We start from the raw sequence: 20,613 nt of genomic DNA on the forward strand, positions 1-20,613 counted from the left end.
GTACGTTTAGAAAGGCGCGAGAGGACCTTTGAGGAGATACGCCTGGCACAATTTGGTTACCCTTAAGCGGGCCAGTGGCTTTTGCCTATGTTGGTTACCACTTTTCGCGTCTCGCCACCAACTCTTCGTGTTTAAGAAATATAATTCAGTTACTTGGCACGTGTATCCCTGCTCACAGTCATTTTTCTTCATTTCATTTTCTTCTCTATCTCTTACAGGCTAGTGAATGCGGCTGCATGAGATTTTCTGATTATTCAACACTATGTATCTTCCTGGAGTGGAGAAAATAGAGACGAACAACCTAGCCTCATCACTACTTGCACCAACTATCCCGTTGACTTGTTTACAATGGTAAGGGCCCATAATAAGTCCGCGCTAGGTTTTAATTTTAACTTAATGTGCACAGATTAGTTTGCGGTGAGTTCGAAGTGGGTGGCATTTACTCCACTTTCGGACCCTGTCCGGCTGTTATACCGTTAGACTGTTTCACAAACGGCTTAGGGCTGAATATGGTTGGCCCTGTTTACCGATCGGAGATTTTCTAGGGATAGGTAGAGTCTGGTCTATATTTATAGATCTGGGGATGTGAAAAGCTTAACCTCGGTCGTACATAAATTAAAATTCTTAAAACACGTAAAAGGAGCTATATGGTTATACTAGCGTCGTCAGATGAATAGCTTGGTTTAGAGGAGCCACACTAGTCCCTAATGTATATACAGTACGCTACTATTCCATAGATTTGAATTTAGTTAAGTGACATTGATAACTACACCATGGCCGTCTTGGATACTGTACTGTCGGTGCTCTTACTTATACTCTATTGGTTAAACTCTGAGCTGGATATATAACTGTCCTTCGATGTAAACTCCCTTAGTAGTTTAAGCATATACTCTATTTAACAATGTTACAAATGGACGTCGGCCAAAAAGGGTTGCCTTAGCAGTTGTTCTACGCGTCTCTAAAATCATAAGCTGTCAGGCTTCGTTGGTATCATATATGTTCCTATACCGGTCGAATTGTCTACAGCATCGTAAATTTCCTGGTTTTAAACACCGCCGCTTTAGTGAGGGTACTCAGGGCCTTGCTGAGTAAGTACTTCTTGTAATATAATTACTATATATCACGCTATTACGTTTGTCTATCTTATTCATAAAGTTACAGAAGCGGACTACATTGCGGTAATATAGTTGCAAAGTTCATGCCTCCCACCCACCGAAAACGTATTTTCGCATAAATTATGGTCTCGGAATTCATAAATCTGTTTACTAAGCAGGCTATATCGAGCATCTCAACATAAACCCTATATTTGCACTATTTGAGACCCAGGGCCCATCATGGGCCTAGGCCGCGATGGGCGCTGAAGATGTCTAGATGCACCTAGTCCGTACATCCGCTAACCTTGTGAGTAGTCCCATAAGAACTCTTATTGGATTATGTTTCACGTACAAGGACCTTATTGGGCGTTTGCCTGGCTATACGAGGCTTCCTGACCTTTTAACGCAGTCGCGCACAGTCATACGAGGAACGCTGTGTTCACGCGCAATCTTGGCCCGATTAGGCGTTTCTTGCTTCGGGCGGCTTCGCAGGCCTCGATAATGCGAGATCCGTGACGTTTATCGGTTTAGGTATTGTGGATAGAGGATATTAGTTCGGAAGGTTTGGAGGTAGAAGAAATGGTAAAAGCGACGTTGCATTACGTCGCACTCGCCTCGGGTCGGCCCCAGATTCGCTGGTATCGTTCGTACCTTACGTCAACTTTACACGCCTTTTAGCCCACACCATGCACACGACTACGTTCTACTAAATAGGACCTGTGAAGATACATATTTATTTCCGTGTTATAGAACCTAAAATCATCCTCTAAAAGACTAACGGCATCTGGACTCACTCCTCAGACCCCCTGTTGGTCCGCGATGAAACCCCGCCGCATCCTTGTCGCTTGGTCGAGGCATCGTGCCAGTGAAAGGAAGCACCTATAGAACCTTGAGGACTTCCGGCATCCGACAGCCAGTCCCGCTGGTGCTTGGTCCCAGTCGCCTGACGGTAGTAGGCTGCTCGTCAATACCTAATCATCCGTTCCTCTTGTACCCTGACATACCCCGCGACACTGTGCCTGGGCGTCCATCCCAGACCCCACGGCATTGTGCTTGGGCAGCATACCTGGACTCACAATCAGTTTTAGACACGCCGCACTCTGTAAGACGTCTGTTGAAGATGTTATCATAGGTAAATTATTAATCACCTAATAACCTTACGGCTTATGGTTCATTTTCCCACACGTCCCATGTAGCATCTGGAGGCTGTAAAGGTATAGAAGACTTCTCGAAGAAAGGCATACCAGCGTGGATAAGCTTATTCTAAAGAAGGATAACGATGCCTCAATGGCTGTTTAATTTCTATATGAGTAAGAAATAACTGGCGTCGAATTTATACATTTGATGTTGTCTTTGTTGCTCTGGAAGCGCGGATAAGGACAGAAGTTTAACTGAGGCGAGTTTGATAAATATCGAAACCATGTTTAGTCTACATATCATATGAGCAATTCTATCTGGCTGGAATATTTGCCTCGCCATGATGATGGATTGTAATACCGCAGCGGGCACTCTTCAGCGGATGTAGCCCTACCAGCGACGTCATCGACAAACTAATGGCTTAGTAGTGGCTAGACAGCTACGTGGTGTCAGTACAATTTACGAATCGATGTCTGAAACCAGATATCTTGCTAGTGGGTATGATGTATTCGAGTCACAGGAGCTGATGGGAGTAGTTGTGAGGTGACCTTTGAGTGCCAATGCATCAGAGGTGCTATCCTGCCACATTACGTTCTTTCCGAGTAACGAGACAACTCACGTAATTACTTCAGCAGAATGGCCAAAGACCAAAAGATTCTTATACGTCGGTGGACTCCAAGTCCTCAGGATGGATGAATGATTCGCCCCTTCATTTTCTTCGGTTTATTACAGCTCATTGGTCAAATTAACCACGGGTTGTTACTGAGACTTATTAAGACTACAGAGACTACAGAGACTACAGCAACAACCAAACATGCGAATCCTATCCTTTTTATCCAAACAGTTGTCTAGGGGTCCATTCTCCAGCAAAAAAGGTCCAAGTTCAAGATTGCTTTCTGCCCAGCGTCCATGCTTCGCGAAGGCAGACTCACCAGACCAGGAGGCTACTGCTCCAGACATATCCATCATGGACGCAAGAGAGTTGGCTCATGTATCACAAGACTCTGTACCATCTGTGGCGCAAGCAGCTGTTCATCTGCTTTTAATGGATACCATATGGACATGGAAACATAATATAACTACTGGCGAGACTGCTAACAAGTTGCTTAGTTTACCCACAGTCGATGGGTTGACTTCGCAATGGGACGACGAAAAAAGGTCTCTTCAATTATTAGCCGGAGTAATGGAGGCTGCTGTTCCAAGGTTCTATGCGTGGTGGATTACTGTGGACCACAGGCTGACAAAAGAAATCCCTAAAAATGGGTTCCTTGAATTGCCTGCAGATCTTCTACCACCATTAGGTGCGTATCGTTGATAATAATGGCTTGTTCATTTTTCTTATCTCGGAGCTTATTCAGATGTTATGATAATATGGCATGCATATATGTTGCAACCAGGTCTCTATGCGGACGATTGCTCTCGGTTGCAAGTGCCTGATATGCGCCGTATACTGTTCCCCTGGCAGGCTATAGTAAGTTGTCCATTGGCAGTAGGAATCTATCATGCTGACCTCCTCAGTACAATGCAATTGATATCATGACGCTGGAATATAAAATACCATCAGTTGCGGAGGACTTTTTTGAATTAATCACCGGACAGTCAGTAGATCTAGTAGAGGAGCTTGTTACGACGGCAAATCTTTGGGTCTACCGCATTCGATGTCCCTATTGCCAGATCACCAAGAAGATGCCAATCTTGAATAATGTCCAAACGGATGACATTCATCAAGGCTTTGAGCTGGAATGTGATTGCGGATATATACCATCAGTGGATGCGCTTCGTCAAGACCTCCTTCATTTACAACAAACGGGAAATATGTGTGTGCGGGGAGCCTATTCAAGTTCATCCTTAGGACACGCTCTTCGTCTGTTGGTTAGTAGAATCCCAGAACCATCTCTGCAGCCCTTCGCCAAACGAGAAGACCTCATTCGTGCTATTCAAGCTGCGAGTTCAGAGACTAGTGACTCAACATGGGCGGTTGAGAGGCTCCTTTCATTATATATACCCACATCCCCTGTGACTGAGGCTACTTCTGCTCACTACTCATCGGTCCTACGCGCGATGTGCTTCGTCGATAAAATGCACCAATATTGCTGGTTGCGCTCGCCCGCTCTCTGCTATCGTGCTAATAGCAACAGTATCTCAGTATCCATTGGCACTTTGCCCCGAGCACAGCAAAAATATCAGAACTTTTTGCAAGTAGCTCGGCAGCCGGAAAATATTCCAATAACGCCAACTTCAGATGTGGGTTTATTCTGGCATACTCATCAGCTATCCCCTGGTCCCTACAGGCAATTCTGCATTCGACAGTTGGGTCGATTTATGGACTATGACGATAAAGTAGCTCATGAGGTTCTCGATAAGAACTTTGCTGCTACACAAGACAGTTATTCGCGCGAGCTCAGCGGGGAGTACGATACATGTCTTTGTTGGGCATGTGAGCTCGAACGGAATGATCATGAGCTTGCCATTGATGATCCTGGCATTTCATCAGGTTCGGATGATCTCCATGAGTGGGCTCGCCGAGTTGCTGTTGTTTTCTGGAAAGAGGTCGAGGATCAGCGGCAACGAGGACAGCCTGGCCTGGCACGAGAAAGCCTGAGGGAAGTACTTGCTAGGACGCGCCAGGAGAGGATTGTATCGCGGTTTGGATAGGGATTAGGTAGGTTCAATGTTCACCGTTCAGAATGTTTCAGACAATCTCTGTGGATCAATTTTGTTATCACAAATCACCGTACCCTACTTATGGCCTTCGTAGTTGAGGCCCTGAAATGATGTATAGTACTGTTCAGGTGTAATAATCTTTTTCAACTGAAATGATAGTTCATTCTGCCTAGAGTGATGATAAGTCGCCACCACCAAGGCCTCTGTCACCTGACCTGCGGTCTACCTTCTCTGCAAAGGGTCAGATTACAAAGCCCATGAAACAAAATAAGATTTGGTCAAGCTCAGTTCGCAAGACAGCAGGGCCGAAAGACTGCTCTAGAAGATCCGGTGAAGTTATTCTAGCATCTTGAGCCCCACCTAAAAGACAGCTAACTAACACGAGACTCTGGACGAGTACTAGTCTTAACCGAGACCTCCCTGTTGCATGTCTCCGGACCATAATATGCCGCTAGGGTCTCGCGGCCGCTAGTAATCCAGTGCCTCTATGGAAAATGAGCGATTGTTGGCCGGAGAACCCATCTCCAAACCAGCCAGAGAGACCCGTTTCAATGCTGGTGACTGCAACGACACCCTTATGCATCTTCACACCGACCCTCTACTGCTCGACGATGACGAATTAGACGACATACTAGTATCGCAGCAGACTGAGGAGCCTACACGCGACACACATACCTGGATGTGAGGGAGATGGCCACAGGTGAGTATTATTGAAGCAAGTGCAAGCACGCCTATACTCCTGTGACCCTCAATTATGGATAGATATTGTGGTTGCTACCACTTGTTCTGATCTTTAAGATGATTCTTGTAGGCCTCGCCGTTCCTATAATCAACTTGACGACGTCTCTATTCTGTCGCGATTACGTCTCATCGTGAACCTTCAAAGATCCCAATTTCATCCCTTGACCTGTCGCCGTTGGAGAACACAATCCACAGTGCCGAATCCCAGATATTTAGTCCAAGGCCGCCCAGTTCCAGCTTTACGTCAATATCACATCTGGAATATGATCAGCCTTGTTCAGTCCATGGCTTGGCCTTTTGTCCGACCTCCATGGCAGGACCCGGATGATCGCTCTAGGCGCATTGGGCGCTGTATTCGACACGGCCATCGCCCTCATCGTGGTATCTTATCCACAACAAATATCGTTTAAGATACTTCTGGTTGGGGCCGCGATAGGTGGGTTAGGTGGGTTGTTTACTGCGATGCAGGCTCTAATCTACTCCTACACCTCGGATTGTACACCTCCGCATCCACGAAGTGTGACATTTGGACTACTTCAAGGCACCCAATTCTGTGGAATTGCCTTAGGGACCAGTGGCCAAACCTATTTCATCAATAATACAGGCGGTACTTTGCCTGTCTTCAAAATTGGGCTTTTATTCCATGTGATATTTTGTCTGGCGATTCGTTTCATCGTCCCCGAATCCCTCTCTAAGGAGAGACAGCAGGCTGCTCACGATCAACACCGCGCTAAGAGGGCAGACCCAGACCCAAGTAACGCAATGTGCTTCTCCTGGAAGCCATTCAACCCGATGAACCTCATTGCATCACTCAGCATCCTTCTTCCTGCTGCTTGGAAACCCAGTGTCTTGTTCCCTAACCACCAAGGTGCCAGTGCTACCTTTTGTCGAAATATAATTCTACTAGCTACAATGAACATAGTTGTGTTTGGTGGTGTTACGGGTACCGTGCAGGTCATCATCGTTTATGCCGAGTACATGTTTGACTGGGGAAATGTGGAATCTAGTCTCTATGTATCGATCGTTAATGCCGTCCGCGCGGTGGTCCTGGTTTTTGGTTCTCCCTAGTATCTCGTGGTTCTTTCGGACCCCGTCCGACGAGGATGGTACCATTTGAGGGTGTGACACACTGGTAATTGTCCTCATCCGCCTGTCGATCGTTTGTGATGTCGTGGGCTACATCGGCTACGCATTGTCGAAGTATTCATTTATGGTGATTTGTTCTGGCGCAATCGCCTCGCTTGGTAGTATGGGCTACATTCATCTCTGACCAAGCATGTGTCTCACGAACGCATCGGCCACTTGTTCGGGGTCATGGGGCTCTTGTATGCTCTCGCTCGCATCATCGCGCCGACATTCTTCAAGCTAATCTACAGTTTCACAGTCGCAACCTACCCCCAGGCGGGGTTTATGTTCCTCATAATTTTATTAGGGGTCTTATCCTGCATGGGCTTATTGGTCCAACCACATGGTACGTGTTCCCTCACTTCTTTGGAAACATCAACTAATTGATGGCATATTTGAGTGTCGATCCCAATGAGCCTAGAGACAGCGAGCGTGACCCGCTCTTGGCGAGATAAATCTGTCACCACTTTGGTTGATTCACTGGGGTCCGTAGCACAGGCCGAGTGGATGGGATCCAGGTGGACGTAGATTATTTGCACTTTCAGGAGAGATCGGTCCAGCGCCTCAGACACTCCCGTGTGCCACTTCTTATGCAGCTTCGTTGTCAGGAAGATCTCTTCGCGAGGCACGCCCGAACCAGGGATTCCAGTGCCTACTTCGGCTTCGTTGCCATAGGCCGCGGCGGTGTTGATGTGCCGGTAGCTGATGCGGAGGGCGGCCTCGATGATCTTCTAGATCTCTTAGTTTTGACTGCCATGGCCTGAGTCCTATGGTGGGGATTGTATATCCAGTGTTGAGGCTGAGGGCTTCCCTGTCATTGATAGAAGTGTGACTATGCATGTGTCACTGAAATTTGTTTGCTTACTTGCTCGGGTCAGTAGAAGGCATTTTGAACACATAGCAGGGTGGCCGATTCTGGGAGTCAAGGATGAGATAGCCTACCATAGCCCACGCATATGTTTATGGTTCCCCGAATTTATCTTAACCTGCTGTATAGTAGGGTATATATCACTATACTAGTGTGGATCATCCGGGCACCGGAAGAGTGGAAAGCCGGAGGAGTGCCACGAGTGCATACGCAAGTATAGATTCACATGACTTGCATATCGAGACGCCCGTTGGCCTTGACTCCTACTCCTTGACGCCTACTCCTCCAAGATTCTTAAATTTAGTTTCAAGTACATACAATCTTCTCTCAGATATAATGGGACATTGCCATTGTCGGCGGAATAGCGTTTATTTCAAGGTGAGGTTAATTTGTGCACTGGGGATAGACAAACGTATGTTAATGCATTTCAATTGATGGATCACTGGACAGCAAGCCCCTCGTATAAACTGGCATTCTCTCAATACTCAATGAGTCTATCTGAATCGCGACGGTTAGTCCCGTCTGCCGCCTTCACACAATCATTCCATCTAATTGTAACTTTACTGTGTAGGACGGCATAATATACCGTCAGTCTGAGGCTATCACACCGCAAGCTTCAGAATCTCATTAGTGACTCCCTTGTATAAACGGCTGAGATCATTGCCTGGCGCCCATTGTGCCTCGATTGCAAAATGCCTGTTGGCCACCGTGCCATAGAATTTGAAGACTAGGGGTCTGTTGTCGATCAACGCATGAGTGTGGATGCCCACCTCGATTCTCTCAATGTGAAAGATGGCGTTGATTTTCTTTTGGATCTCATTGACCACGTCCTCCAACGCGTGCATCCCCTTTTGCCAGTTCTCCTTGAGCGTCTCTAATCCAGCCTGCATTTGTTGGATGGTGTTGTGTACTTTGTTGTGGATCTCAAGCTGATAGTTATATTTTCGCTCAAGATCTGCCAGCATTGCATCCTCTTCCAGGGATTTGATGTTCTCATCGGCCTGGGCGATCTTGTCTTCTAGGTCGGGAGCGTTCTGGTCAAGGATGTGCTGCGCCTCCCGAATAGCCCTTTGATACTCGTTGTTCTCATTCTGCATTGCCTCGAGAGCTTTTATAGCTGCTTCGATTTTGGCTTCTTCTGTATCGATAAAGGATCTAACAAACCCGTCAAACCCGCCTCCGCTGAGAAGTTTGTCAATTCCATTTGCCGCGCGTTCCACCGCCTTTTCTGTATCTTCAATGGCTGTGACGATGGATTGAAAGGCGTCGGAATTAAGGGTGTCTTCAAGGACCTTGGCAGCTTCGAAATATCCACCTAGGACAACCTTTGCGGCCTCATGAGCAAGTTCGGCTGCCCCGAGTTCCGGCAGCTGTTTGGAATACATTAGATATGATTTACCACTAAGAGATAGTGTCAAGGACCTACCAAGATTGCCTTCTTAAATCTATTCCTACCTGTCAGCATTCTGCGGGCGTTGCATGAGAGCTGGGGACAGAGGGGCACCTACATATTTGCATCATCGAACTCCCGACGAAGCCGCGCAACATTCTCCCACGCTTGCCGTAAGATCCTTTCTTTTTCATGATAGGCCCCTTTAGCAAGGTCGACCTTCCTGAGGAAATCGGTGCCGAATTTATCTCTCTGTCGTTGCCTCAGCCGCTCTAACTCCCTCTGATTGTTCGCACGTTCTTGCTTGGCCTTCTCCAGCTTGTCATTATACTCCTTTCTCTTGCGTTGGATAAGGGATTCCTTTTCGAGTTTAAGCTTTTCGACTTCTTCTTTCAGTTCATTTTCGGCCTGAGCCTTCTTTTGCTTGGCTTTGGTCACATTGTCCTGCAGTTGTTCGATTTTTCTCTTGGCCTCGTCGCGTTTTTCCCTTTCCTTTTCCATATCGCGGTGGCGCGCCTTTCGCCGCTCGTCTACCTTCTGCCGTGCCTCGTCCAGTTTCTTCTTCTCTTGGTCCATTTCGGCCTGCTTCTCGGCAATCTGCGCTCCAATGAGGTTCTGAAGAGACTCAATACCCTCGGTACCCAGCTTCTCAAGCGTCCGGAGCAGGCTCTTGATACTTTCACAGATCATGTCAAATAAACCCCCGTTGATCTGGGCTTGGAAATATAGATCCTTTGTTGCTAGATCCTTGAGCTCCTTAAAGTCCTTCACCGTCGCCTGCAGGTTGATTCTAAATGCGTCGGTAAACGCCACGTCAATACGCGCAGCAAAAGACGGGGTTTCGGTTCCTATTTGGATGTCGACTAAGGTGGCAAACTCAATTTCAAAGCATTTTACCATTCCGTCCACCTTGATCACCTGCTGGTCTTTGGTCATTACCACGACCATCTTGGCGCGGGGATCTCCACTGGCGGATGAGACGACCAAGGGCCCGAGACTGAAGTTATCGATATACGCTTGGAAATCTAGACCGGCCTTGCCAATGGTTAGGTCAAACTGGGCCGTCTTCCCAAACGCCGTCAGCTTCCCACCGGCTGATATACCCTGTGGATACTCCCTTCCGGCTATGGTCCCCCCAGAGGAGAAATACATGTTGGCATCGGTAAAAACAAACGTATCCTCACCACCACGGATATCTTGCAAGACTTGGATTTCGGCGACCTGACCGGCAACACGGATGATTTCGACAAGATCAACCTTAGAGATATTGGCTGATATAACCTGCTCACCAGGGTGGTGGCTGATCTGCATAGCAGCTCCAGCAGTAAGGTCTCCTACCTCGATATCTCCAGCAAGGCCCAGTTTGCTACCCCATGTGTTAGTCAACTCACAAATCGTAGCTAATTTGGGACGTAAAATGGTTGGCTCACGATGGTCCAAGCTCCATGACCGTGGCGTAAGTAATTTCAATCTCAACTCTGAAGTCGGCGATGGTAACATGTTTGCTGATGTTCAATGGATTCACCCATGGCGACTTGGTGGCACTAGATGTAAAGATCAGCACTGTTGGTGCTTTAAAAGGGGGAAACAAGTGACCATACATCGAAGCCGATGAACTGAGTAGGCCAGCTTTCACCATGCCCTCTAGGAGCAAAGGATCCTGGTCTACATCCATGACGATGTTCAAAGTGCCCATGACCATCAAGCTAGGAGTCTTGCTGATTTCAATGCCAATTCCAATCTCACAGAGTTTGACACTATCAGTAATAGTGACCTATTGGTTGAGATACTTAGCAATTGTCGCAGGTGCACAGCGTATTAGGCATGGATACTCACATCAAAAGCCCTGGGCAACTGGATGCCGAGCTCCAGCTTTTGCTTTTGTATAGTTGCAACGAGAACCAACCCATCCACGTTCTGCTTGGCGAAATTATTCAGCTCAGGCAGAGGTGGGATAGTAGCACACAGTGAAATCCCTACCATAAAATTGTCAGTCTGAAACCAAACGGAGATGATATCCCGACTCACCCTTTCTTACAGGATACTTAAGCGTGTTCAACGCCTCGATTGTCTTGTTTTCCCCGGATGCTGCGATGAGCGCAACGTTTTTCAATTCGAGGTCGGCCATAGGGCCTTTCATAATATCGCACATCTTTCCCAGGTGCAAAGTGCCTTCATAGATACCAAACAAGACCCACTCCCGCTCAGACGACTTCTTCGATTTGGCGTTGGTTTCATTGCGCTCAGTCATAAAGGCAACTGTCACAGTTATACCACTAAAATCAACCCTGCCTTTGATGGCAAATTTGCTCGCTCGATTGAAGACCTCCACCTTGCCCTCGCCAGCTCCTTTTCCGCCTTTGCTATCTGCGTCGAGTTTGGGCTTGGTTTTCTTCGAGTTATCCTTGGACTGTTTTGGCTTTGCTCCAATGAAGATGTCGATACTGGCTTCTTTAATTGTAACATCAGCATCCTTGATCTTGTAATCCTCGACTCCCCCCTGGATAGTGAGGCCAGAGATAGTGTCAATTTTGATCAAACCGTGGACACTCTTGCAATCGTTGAAGCTGACTTTGCCGGAGAGTTCCAGGCAAGTGGAAGGCTCTTCTTCCTTTTCTTCCTCTTCTTCCTCTTCTTCCCCTTCTTCCCCTTCTTCCCCTTCTTCCCCTTCTTCCCCTTCTTCCTCTTCTTCCTCTTCTTCTTTCCTTTTCTCCTTTACATCCTTCTTGTCCTCTATTGCCTTTTCCTTACACTTCAGCTTGCGGCTAATATTCAAATGCAGCTCTTCAAAGACTAGATCATGCTCTTTGGCTTCCTTTGATGGTTCAGCTCCGGTGATCTGAGCATACATCTTCAATACCGAATCGAGCTTCAGATCTCCCACCTTCGCATCAAAATGGTAGTCCTCTAGAATATTGTCAGTCTGTATTCTGTTTGCATGATCAACCTGGCTCACGTCTGGATAGAACTCCCTCAATTGTTAGAGTCGCATTCTTGGGCTTCTCCCCTTCCTCCTCTTCCTCGTCGTCTTTCTTGTCAAGACACCCTTGGGCAAACTCGAGGGATCCAGTCACAGACAACGTGCAAGATTTCCGGAATTCGCCGGGTTTGAAAAATGCGTGCAACTGGGCTTCTTTCATCTTTTGTGTTTTCAGTATTCCGCAACTCATTTCTCAATACCGCTTCCATGGTACATACGTCAAGATTCGAGATGGCACAAAAGTCCTTCCATTCGCCGACCGCGATCAACACTGGCATAAAATCAGCTGTTTTGCTTCTACCTTTTATAATAGATAAACTCACCTTCGTATTGCTTTCCTCTTTCTGCGGGCCTGTCCTCTTCCAGATCGTCATTTTCGTCCTCCCCACCTGTTTCGTCAGTTTCCTTACCTTCTCCGTCGTCTGGCTTCTCTAATTTTTTGTCCTTGTCATCGTCCTCAACTTCATCCTCTTCTTCTTCTTCTTCCTCCTCCTCCTTCTTCTTCTCCTCTTTCCAGTCTCCCATACGAATCCAATATCTTGCCTCCAGTGGCACCGGTGACTTCGGTACTTTGGTAATATTGACCTTGCCAAACAGCCCAAAACCTACCTTCCATTTTTTCTCCTCCTTGCTCTCCTTATCATCCTTTTTGCGCTTTTCCTCCGTGGCATCATCCTTCGTCGTGGGGGCGTTAGAGGCCTATGCAGGATAAGTTCTTGTATTAGCCATCTGTCACGAAGCAATTGACCGTGGGACGCACCTTGTCTTTCCTGGCTACAATTTCCTTTGACTTGCCATCTTCATCCTCTTCTTTTGTCTTGTCCGTATCATCTTTCTTTTCCTGCTCCGGATCGTCCTCGATGTTCTTTTTCGCGACTTCCTTTCTAGCAGACATCTCGATACCCACCGTTTGAAATTCCAAAAAGTCCCACGCGGGTAGCTTCATCTCATGGAGAAAGGCTTGAAGAACGATGCCTTCAATCTTGGGCTTCTTGGTCCAGTCTCTTTCCTTAGCCAAAAGGGCACTAACCCGTATCTTCGACGGCAGCTCTGTGGTCTTGTTACTGCCAAAGACATTCTTCAAGCCATCTGAGATCCACTGCAGTCCATCCTTCAACTCCAGGTCACCTTGTAGACGGAGTCCATCCGGGAGCAAAGTCTCCTTTTTGGTGTTGCTGAAAGTAAACTCCAGGTTCTTGAGGGGCAACGTTCTGATCGTCTTGTTTTCAATCTCGGGGAAGAATATTCCTAGGGGCGATTCCATGTCTTGAAGCTTAACCTTTTCATCGATAGGTTTCTCTTCCTCGTCCTGATTCCCCTCTTGTTCATCACTCCTGAAACAGTACAGCTTGCCTGTAACCCCCTCGACGCCAAAGAAATTCTCGATATCACCACTGAGAACATAGGAATCAACAGCCGCCACACCGACCTTCCCCTTAGACTCCTTTATTGCTTTTTCCAGCTCTGCCAACGGCAAAGCCTTGCTATCATCGGAAAACGAGAGATCAGAATCCGCCTTGGCCGGTAGCAAAAGCATCGGCTGAGCAGCGATCTGCTTAGATTCTCCGACCGGGGCAACAAGCAGAGATCCCCCACTGCTCTTGGCCCCCGAAACGGGAACAGGCATTACCCTCAAATCATTGTAAGTGCCGTGCTCGTCTGCCATAACAAGTGACACATTTTGCACCTCGGCACCTCCAACAATGAGCTGCTCGGGAGATTCAGGAGAGTCTGCATATACTGATGTCGCAGCCGAAAAGGTCGACAGACCCATCCATGTGGCAGGACTGGCTCGCTGCGGCGACAAAGTTTCATCCGGGGCAATTTCCAGGTTTCTGCGAGGGGGGCCTTTGAAATTTTTGTCGGCAAAGCTTGGTGCGTCCAGAGATGTAAAAAAGCCGCTGGCCAGGAGGTCGTTTCCAAACGAGGAAAGGGAGATGATCTCCTGGTCGCGTGCCATTTTGTCGGTTTACTAGGAATTCGTCCTGCGATGTGAAATCAAACGACTAGAGCTGTAGTGGCAGCCTATCTGTCTATATAAGTACTAAGTACCAAACTAATCAGCCAGCCAGGCTCCAGACCCAGTTCCATCCCACCTTTGAGCCCTTATTTTGTACCCCTCAATATCCCCCGAGGTAGCCGGTCAATAGCTGACCCATTTCGTGTTCAGCTGAAGGGGCATCGTGACACATTACTGCTCTGATTGCTGTATGTTGCCAACTAGTCTGTGAGATATACCCAATACCATCATAAGTAGTGGGGCTACTCCGCTACGATCTACAATTTTTCTTTACAGAATGTGGGACTTGGCGATATCTATCCATCAGCTATGACTGCTGATCTCGATGATAAGCCTATCAATCCCCCCATCACAATTGACGATGGGGATAAGGGCGGGCATTGGTGCCCTAGATCTCACCGCAACTCATAATTTACCACAGGAAAAGTCCTCCGGTGGGTCCAGCTTTCAGCTCGGTTGTGGCTTGCGTTCTTCTTCTCCCCTCTCGTCCTTTTTTTAATTTTTTTTTTTTCTCTTTCTTTCTCCCTACTCAGTATACACACTTCACAGCCAACCCGGGCTGTTTACTTTCACTCAATCCATTCGCAAGAGGTAGGCCAGCTGCTCGACAACCAGCAAGACCATAAAACCGATATCTGACAGCCAGGCAGGTTAATAGCAGTGACTGAAGACAGTTGGCGAAGGGTAAGGAACTACTAGACAATGTCTCCTGTTCCTGTAGGTTCCAGTCGGATTTTAGCCCCTAGAACCTGCCCCCGAATATTGCCGGGTTCGGGTCGGGCCTAGCCGGGGACCCGGTCCACTCTTGACTATAGCCAACCCAGGCTGCGGGAAACTAGTGAGGGAAGGACACATAGAAGTAAAAAGGTAATACATATGATGATGATGACAATTGCTTTATCGACAGGGACGGGTTCAAGATGCTGTATCAAATCATGTAAAAGAAGGGTGGAAGTAAGAGAAGACGGGACCGCTATTACATAGCCTCGAACTGAGGAGAATACCATGGTCGAAGAGAGATCCGAAATCGCTCCTCTCCGCAGTAACCGTAGCGAGAACATCTTGCTGGGTGATGTTGGGAACAAAACAAAAAAAGAAAAGAAAAGAAAAAAGAGAAAGAAAGATGGGTTTAAGCACGACCCGTGTCTAATACCATGATTGGCTCCCATGGTAGGCGCCCACAACTGATCATTCCATTTACACATCCAACAACAGTGATATATATTGCTCTCTTCCTGGTTCAAACTTCTTTTCGTTCGACTTAGCTACATGAGCCCACGTTGAGGAACCTGTTGTCATCATCTATTCGGTTGCTATGCCCACATGCTTTATGCTCTGTCCTCCGTAAGAGAGGCATACCACTCCACCAAAACCAACCTCGCTGCGCGTTCACTATCACCCTATACAAATTGGAGATCACTTTCATGATCGATATCGAATAATTCATAAGCTGGGACATGGCTCCTGTATAACTACATAGTTGGCTAGCGATGAACCAAAGAATAAATATGTTGCAGTGAAATTTTGCAGAGCAGGCTCAAACCCAAAGGAAGTGGCTATTGTATCCACCCTCACTCATCCCTCATTATGCTACGGTCAATAAGTCCCGGGAAGACAATTGTTCCTTCGGTTCTAAATACGTTCACTATTCATGGTCCAAATGGAAGCCATTCTTGCTATGTTACTGTCCTAGCCAGAGCTAGTCTCTCTGGTGTGAAAAATGGCTCGTGGATCCGCTTATTCCAAATTGATGAAGCCCGAGCATTGGCTGCGCAATTTGTTCTTACTGTGGACTATGTACACACCCAAGGCATCATCCACGGGGACATTCATATGGGCAATATTCTTCTCAAATCTATACTCGAGTTGGATCTGCTCTCAATTGACCAATTGTATGAGAAATACGGAGTACCTAAGCTAGACCCAGTTATCCATCTGGGTGGCAAGCCTCTTCCTCCTGCTGTCCCATCCCACGGCATTGCACCTCTATGGCTCGGGGTAACAAGTGAGGACATTACACTTCCAGAAGCCAGAGCCTTACTTAGAGATTTTGGTGAGGTCTTTCTATACTTAAAACAAGAAAACTATGAATCTCACGCCCCTCTCGCCGTCCGGCCCCCCGAGGCTCGATTTGAGCCAAACAAGCCTCTGTCTTTTCCATCAGACATCTGGACTCTCGCTTGTACCATATGGGCCATTATTGCTCAAAGGCCACTATTCGAAGGATTTCTCACGACGGAGGATGACATGGCCTGTGAGTATGTTGATACTCTTGGTGCTTTGCCACCTGAATGGTGGAAGAAGTGGGAGGCGCGGCAACACAAGTTCACCGAGGATGGTATGCCAATAAACCGTAACCCATACCGGTCTTGGCGGGGGATCGGTTTGAGAATAGCGTGCAACAGCCCAGGCGAGCTGCCGGAATGCCCTCGTTGGATGCAAAAGAGATGGACGCTATCTTTGACATGCTACGACCGATGCTCTCATTCAGACCGGAGAATCGAAGTACTACCAAGCAAATCCTCATGTCATAATGGATGGTGAAGTGGGCTCTACCTGAAGATGAGAAGGTTCGAAAATACAACTAGATGATGAGCCTGAGTGATTCTAAGGGGTGGATTGCATGTCTTGTACCGGAAAGACGAAAAACACCATGGCCCAGCTCCGAGGCCCACTGATCAGATGTTTCACGTTTTGACACATGCCTAGAATTTCTCTTTAACACGGCTTGGTTTTTTTTTTTTTTTTTTTGTTGATATAAGAATTTGAAATCATTATTAATGCATGCTTCCCCTCATCATGAGGTCGAGGGCAAAGATATGCCCTATAGTAAGAAACATGGCGTATCCATTTCTTCCAATATTGTTGAAAATGTGTAGCACGAAAACGACGTTATATCGAGCCATCCGCCACACCGCCTCAGATCCCCATTCAAAGACGGCTGTCCTCCTTTGTTGTCTACTCCTTGTTATGCAGGAATTGCTCCGTGAACATTACGACAGTGCGTACAAGCACCTACACAGTGGTGTACGAATTCTCAGAGATTTGAAGGCATATATGCAGCCTATCACTGTAGAAATGGCAAAGGGACCCTTAGAGGAATGCCTTGTTGCGATTTCCTTCACCTGGACAGCCAGCTGATGCACGGCGGGGTTGGAGGACCACTCCTTAGTCTGGACGGGGAGCTGGAAACCGCCCTGGACGAATCACAGAATGATATATTTAGCGAATATACCAGCCTCCCAGGGGCGCGACATGCGTTTAGCTGCCTACTGAGCAAACACTTTCGGTTCCTCTCATGAACGCAAGAGTTTGGTTACTTCGTAGTTGGCCACATTTCGAGGGGGCTTGTGATTCGAATATGGTGGCTCTGGCGGCTGAGGAACTGGTTGAGGCTGAGCAGATGATGGAAGAAGCGTGTCAACCTGTGAGTTGTGTGTCAAATGATCAGATGGAATCAAACTCGTCGGGGGAACGACAAAGACAGATCGCTGGAGACATTCACTGCAAAAGGTGGTCCACCGCAGGACGTAATACCTATTCCCTGGACTAATGCCTGAGATCCAATAATTGCTTGGAAAGTTGGCCTTGTATTCAACGTGTTTCCTTGACACGCTGTATGATAAGCCAGGCATGCGCCTACCAAACATGATGGGCTAGAAAGATAGTTATTGCTTGTTGGTATCCTATGTGCTCGCTCTGCTACATGGAAACTTTTACGCTCTGCAATCGCCAATATACAGAGACACTGGCACATACCGATCGGGTCCAGCGCGAAATACAATTATTGGAGGGTAGCATCATTATGATATGGCGTTCTGACATCACGGGGAATGGATGTCGATGTTCCAGACCAACCGCCCAGTGATTATAAGTACATACGTACAGGGATTGAGGTAGCAATTGGCAACCTGTTGGCAGGTTGTGATACGTGCATCCATCATCATTGCATGATATCGCTGCAGATAGGAGCCATCACCAGTGGTACCAGAAGGTCTAGTCACAGACCATGCAGGGAGTTTGAGCAAGAACGGACTAGAACCAGGTCTTATCGCAGTGAGTCGCTGAAAGGAGAAAGGAAGTGAAAAGCCCGTCGATTAAAAGTGCTCGAGACATGATTATGACGTCTGTTTGACGAGATACGGTCCAGGGGAACAACGAAGCTTAATCAAATCGCGGACCATCACGTTATGACAGTGCGATGTTTTCATGTGAACAAATCGCACGAGGATATCAGTCCAGATATCCCATTATATATGGTGCAATGGTGCTGGCTCAATCCTGATTTATCGCAGTACCCAGATAGCGTTCAAATTCTGAGGATTCTGATCGACATCTCTACCTATCGTCTTGAATCAACGGAATTATCAATAGTGCTAATGACCCACAAAATGAGCAAGGAGGATGCGTCGCGCATCCAGTCCGGACAGGTATGTTGACCTATATATTGGATGTGCTGGAAACATCTCACAATTCAGGCACGAGGTGGTCACGACATGTCCTCCGGTGGGTTTGCTGCCAGAGCCCAAGCAGCCGCTAATCGAAATGCGAATGTCGCATCTCAGGCTCAGACCCAGTCAAAGCCTTCGGGCGCAGGGTACACACAATCTTCTCAGCATGGTGGATTTAAATCCTCGCAGGATAAAAGATAAGCTGCCATGTATGGACGTGACGGTGGAAGCTTTCTTGTTCAGTTGCCTGTTGGCAGTTGGGGTATTCAGTTTGTTTGATTTATCTAGATGTATGTCCTAGTGACTGTTGAGGTCTTGTTAGTCCATTAATAGCTTTTGAATAATTTATCTCGAATATAGACTTCTGTGAGGTACAACGTAATTGTATGTAGGTCTCGTATGTAACACCAATATTGGCTGGTTCTGATTGTTGCTGTACACTGTCGGACACAGCCTTCAACTCTCCTTTCGCGAACCTTTTAGGTAAAAGCCCTTCATGGACTCTTCATGATTGTTTCAAAGTCGAGCAGAACGCTTGACTTCTCATTAAAGCTGTCTAGCAATTCGGCCTACAGGATTAGTTTGTTTGAAACCATCCATCCCACAGGGGTTCGCTGACCTGCAATTGTCCAACGCTTGCAAGCACGTTCTAAAGAACTTATGAGCGGTTCTAGCACGTCTATGTTACGTTTATAGTGGGCATTAAGAACGATTGCCATCGTACCAGCCTTCTCGAGCAACAGCACGGCTGCCAAAGGCATCCTTTGGACATCCAGGATATCGTCCATGCAAACAATGTCACGGGTAAAATTGAGCGCCATTTCGATAGCAGCGATTGAAGACTCGGAAATCAAGGGAGAGCTGTCCCCGTGGGGACCGGACGTTGACGCGGTCTCATGTAGTTCAAGAAGAGCGCTGTAGCAGTCAGCAACCAGTCATCAATGCCTCGAAAGAAACTCACAGTAAAAGAATAACAACTGCCCTGTATCGAGGTTCCCAGTCTGCCCCAGAAGAATTCAGGGTGTCTCGTAATGTCTTCTGGATAGCTGTATCAAGCTGGTAGAAATTGTCATTTGACAGTCTCTTAGATCTATTGACTCTATCTCGTGTCAGTGCCATGACACTGTCTAATAGAGACATTGCCTGGATTTGCTGCGCAAAACATCCAAGTCTCTCAGTCGGCGTGACGGAAAGTATAGGCATATCTGGGACCTGGCGCACAGCACCTGCATGATTGGTCCACATATCATCGTCCATTGGGAGTGAATCGCCAACACGGGCGGATTGGGTAAGGTGTATACGGTTTGTCATCTTGTCTGAATAATATACAAGCCGATCAAGGAGATACGTTGCCCACCATACACGATTCCTCTCTTCTCCACGGCTCGTGTTGCTATCAGGAAGTTGATGCAAACCGATTGCATAGCCTAAACTAGCGCAAGTTGCGAGCGTTAAATACGCTTCGGAAAGATGACCACTCCCTTGTTCGTGAACCGCCAACAGGAGGCCCGACTGCAAGATGCAAATTTTGTCATGATGAGAGGTTTGAATAAGCGAGAATATGCATTTACTTATATCATATACGTATTGCACTATCGTGGGATCAAGCACAAAGGCAGTAATCGGCGGGTTGGAAAGCAAGATATTTAGCACAAGGGATGCCAGTTCGGCAGAAGGACTCTGGCGTAGAGATGGAGCTCGTTGTGAAAGAGACCTAGGATGAATAATAGGTAACCAAGGGTGGATATATTGTACATGGTAACTCACAACATCTTCCAGTCCACAATTGAGCCCATCAAGGATGCGGAACATTTGCGAGGTGCAATGGAGGTCAATTGCTTGTGTATCGGTCAAAGGCAGATGGGACAAGCAAAGTGGGTGCAAGGGCAGTCGACCTGAGTCACCATAGCCAGCCCTAGGTTGGGTCCAATTATAGCTCAGGTGCATTCCACTATTAGAGGAGCTATATTGGCATAGAACGTTGTTTCTTGCCTTGCATCAGTATCAGTCTCTGATGGTGTTTAGGGTGATGACTACTTAGCACATCGACCACACACTGGAGTCACTCTGTCACACTGGCGCTTTTGAGAGGCACAGATAGCACAGGCATTAAGAGCAAGATTGATTGTCTGCATCCCCGTAG

At 47.3% G+C, this 20,613-nt stretch overlaps 6 protein-coding genes across 6 annotated transcripts; 4 read left to right on the forward strand and 2 right to left on the reverse strand.

The window, feature by feature from the left end:
* Positions 1-3,022: 3,022 nt before the first annotated feature.
* Positions 3,023-4,886, forward strand: BDV27DRAFT_170687 (uncharacterized protein; the record flags this gene model as incomplete). Its single annotated transcript, XM_032075380.1, has 3 exons — positions 3,023-3,532; positions 3,590-3,702; positions 3,750-4,886. The coding sequence occupies exons 1-3, from the start codon at positions 3,046-3,048 to the stop codon at positions 4,884-4,886; spliced, it is 1,737 nt and encodes a 578-aa protein (XP_031929620.1). The 5' UTR covers positions 3,023-3,045.
* Positions 4,887-5,693: 807 nt separating this feature from the next.
* Positions 5,694-7,148, forward strand: BDV27DRAFT_143533 (major facilitator superfamily domain-containing protein; the record flags this gene model as incomplete). Its single annotated transcript, XM_032070112.1, has 5 exons — positions 5,694-5,767; positions 5,918-6,522; positions 6,559-6,693; positions 6,755-6,849; positions 6,885-7,148. 5 exons carry the CDS (start codon positions 5,694-5,696, stop codon positions 7,146-7,148), a joined length of 1,173 nt encoding a protein of 390 aa, XP_031929621.1.
* Positions 7,149-8,231: 1,083 nt separating this feature from the next.
* Positions 8,232-13,959, reverse strand: BDV27DRAFT_170689 (uncharacterized protein; the record flags this gene model as incomplete). Its single annotated transcript, XM_032075381.1, has 11 exons — positions 8,232-8,999; positions 9,056-9,074; positions 9,138-10,385; positions 10,450-10,563; positions 10,621-10,793; positions 10,856-10,995; positions 11,048-11,926; positions 11,976-12,159; positions 12,218-12,270; positions 12,323-12,698; positions 12,760-13,959. 11 exons carry the CDS (start codon positions 13,957-13,959, stop codon positions 8,232-8,234), a joined length of 5,154 nt encoding a protein of 1,717 aa, XP_031929622.1.
* A 1,383-nt stretch (positions 13,960-15,342) lies between these two features.
* Positions 15,343-16,569, forward strand: BDV27DRAFT_170691 (kinase-like domain-containing protein; the record flags this gene model as incomplete). The annotated part of the gene is made up of 4 exons (XM_032075382.1): positions 15,343-15,363; positions 15,500-15,580; positions 15,634-16,385; positions 16,415-16,569. The coding sequence occupies 4 exons, from the start codon at positions 15,343-15,345 to the stop codon at positions 16,551-16,553; spliced, it is 993 nt and encodes a 330-aa protein (XP_031929623.1). The 3' UTR covers positions 16,554-16,569.
* Positions 16,570-18,278: 1,709 nt separating this feature from the next.
* BDV27DRAFT_125133 (uncharacterized protein) lies at positions 18,279-18,831 on the forward strand. The gene is made up of 2 exons (XM_032066256.1): positions 18,279-18,449; positions 18,498-18,831. Exons 1-2 carry the CDS (start codon positions 18,399-18,401, stop codon positions 18,669-18,671), a joined length of 225 nt encoding a protein of 74 aa, XP_031929624.1. The 5' UTR covers positions 18,279-18,398; the 3' UTR covers positions 18,672-18,831.
* Positions 18,832-18,964: 133 nt separating this feature from the next.
* Positions 18,965-19,781, reverse strand: BDV27DRAFT_155820 (uncharacterized protein; the record flags this gene model as incomplete). The annotated part of the gene is made up of 3 exons (XM_032072213.1): positions 18,965-19,026; positions 19,090-19,385; positions 19,432-19,781. 3 exons carry the CDS (start codon positions 19,779-19,781, stop codon positions 18,965-18,967), a joined length of 708 nt encoding a protein of 235 aa, XP_031929625.1.
* Between the last annotated feature and the right edge of the window lie 832 nt (positions 19,782-20,613).

This window comes from Aspergillus caelatus (genome assembly GCF_009193585.1).
Source record: "Aspergillus caelatus strain CBS 763.97 unplaced genomic scaffold BDV27scaffold_49, whole genome shotgun sequence".
NCBI classification, from domain to species: domain Eukaryota; kingdom Fungi; phylum Ascomycota; class Eurotiomycetes; order Eurotiales; family Aspergillaceae; genus Aspergillus; species Aspergillus caelatus.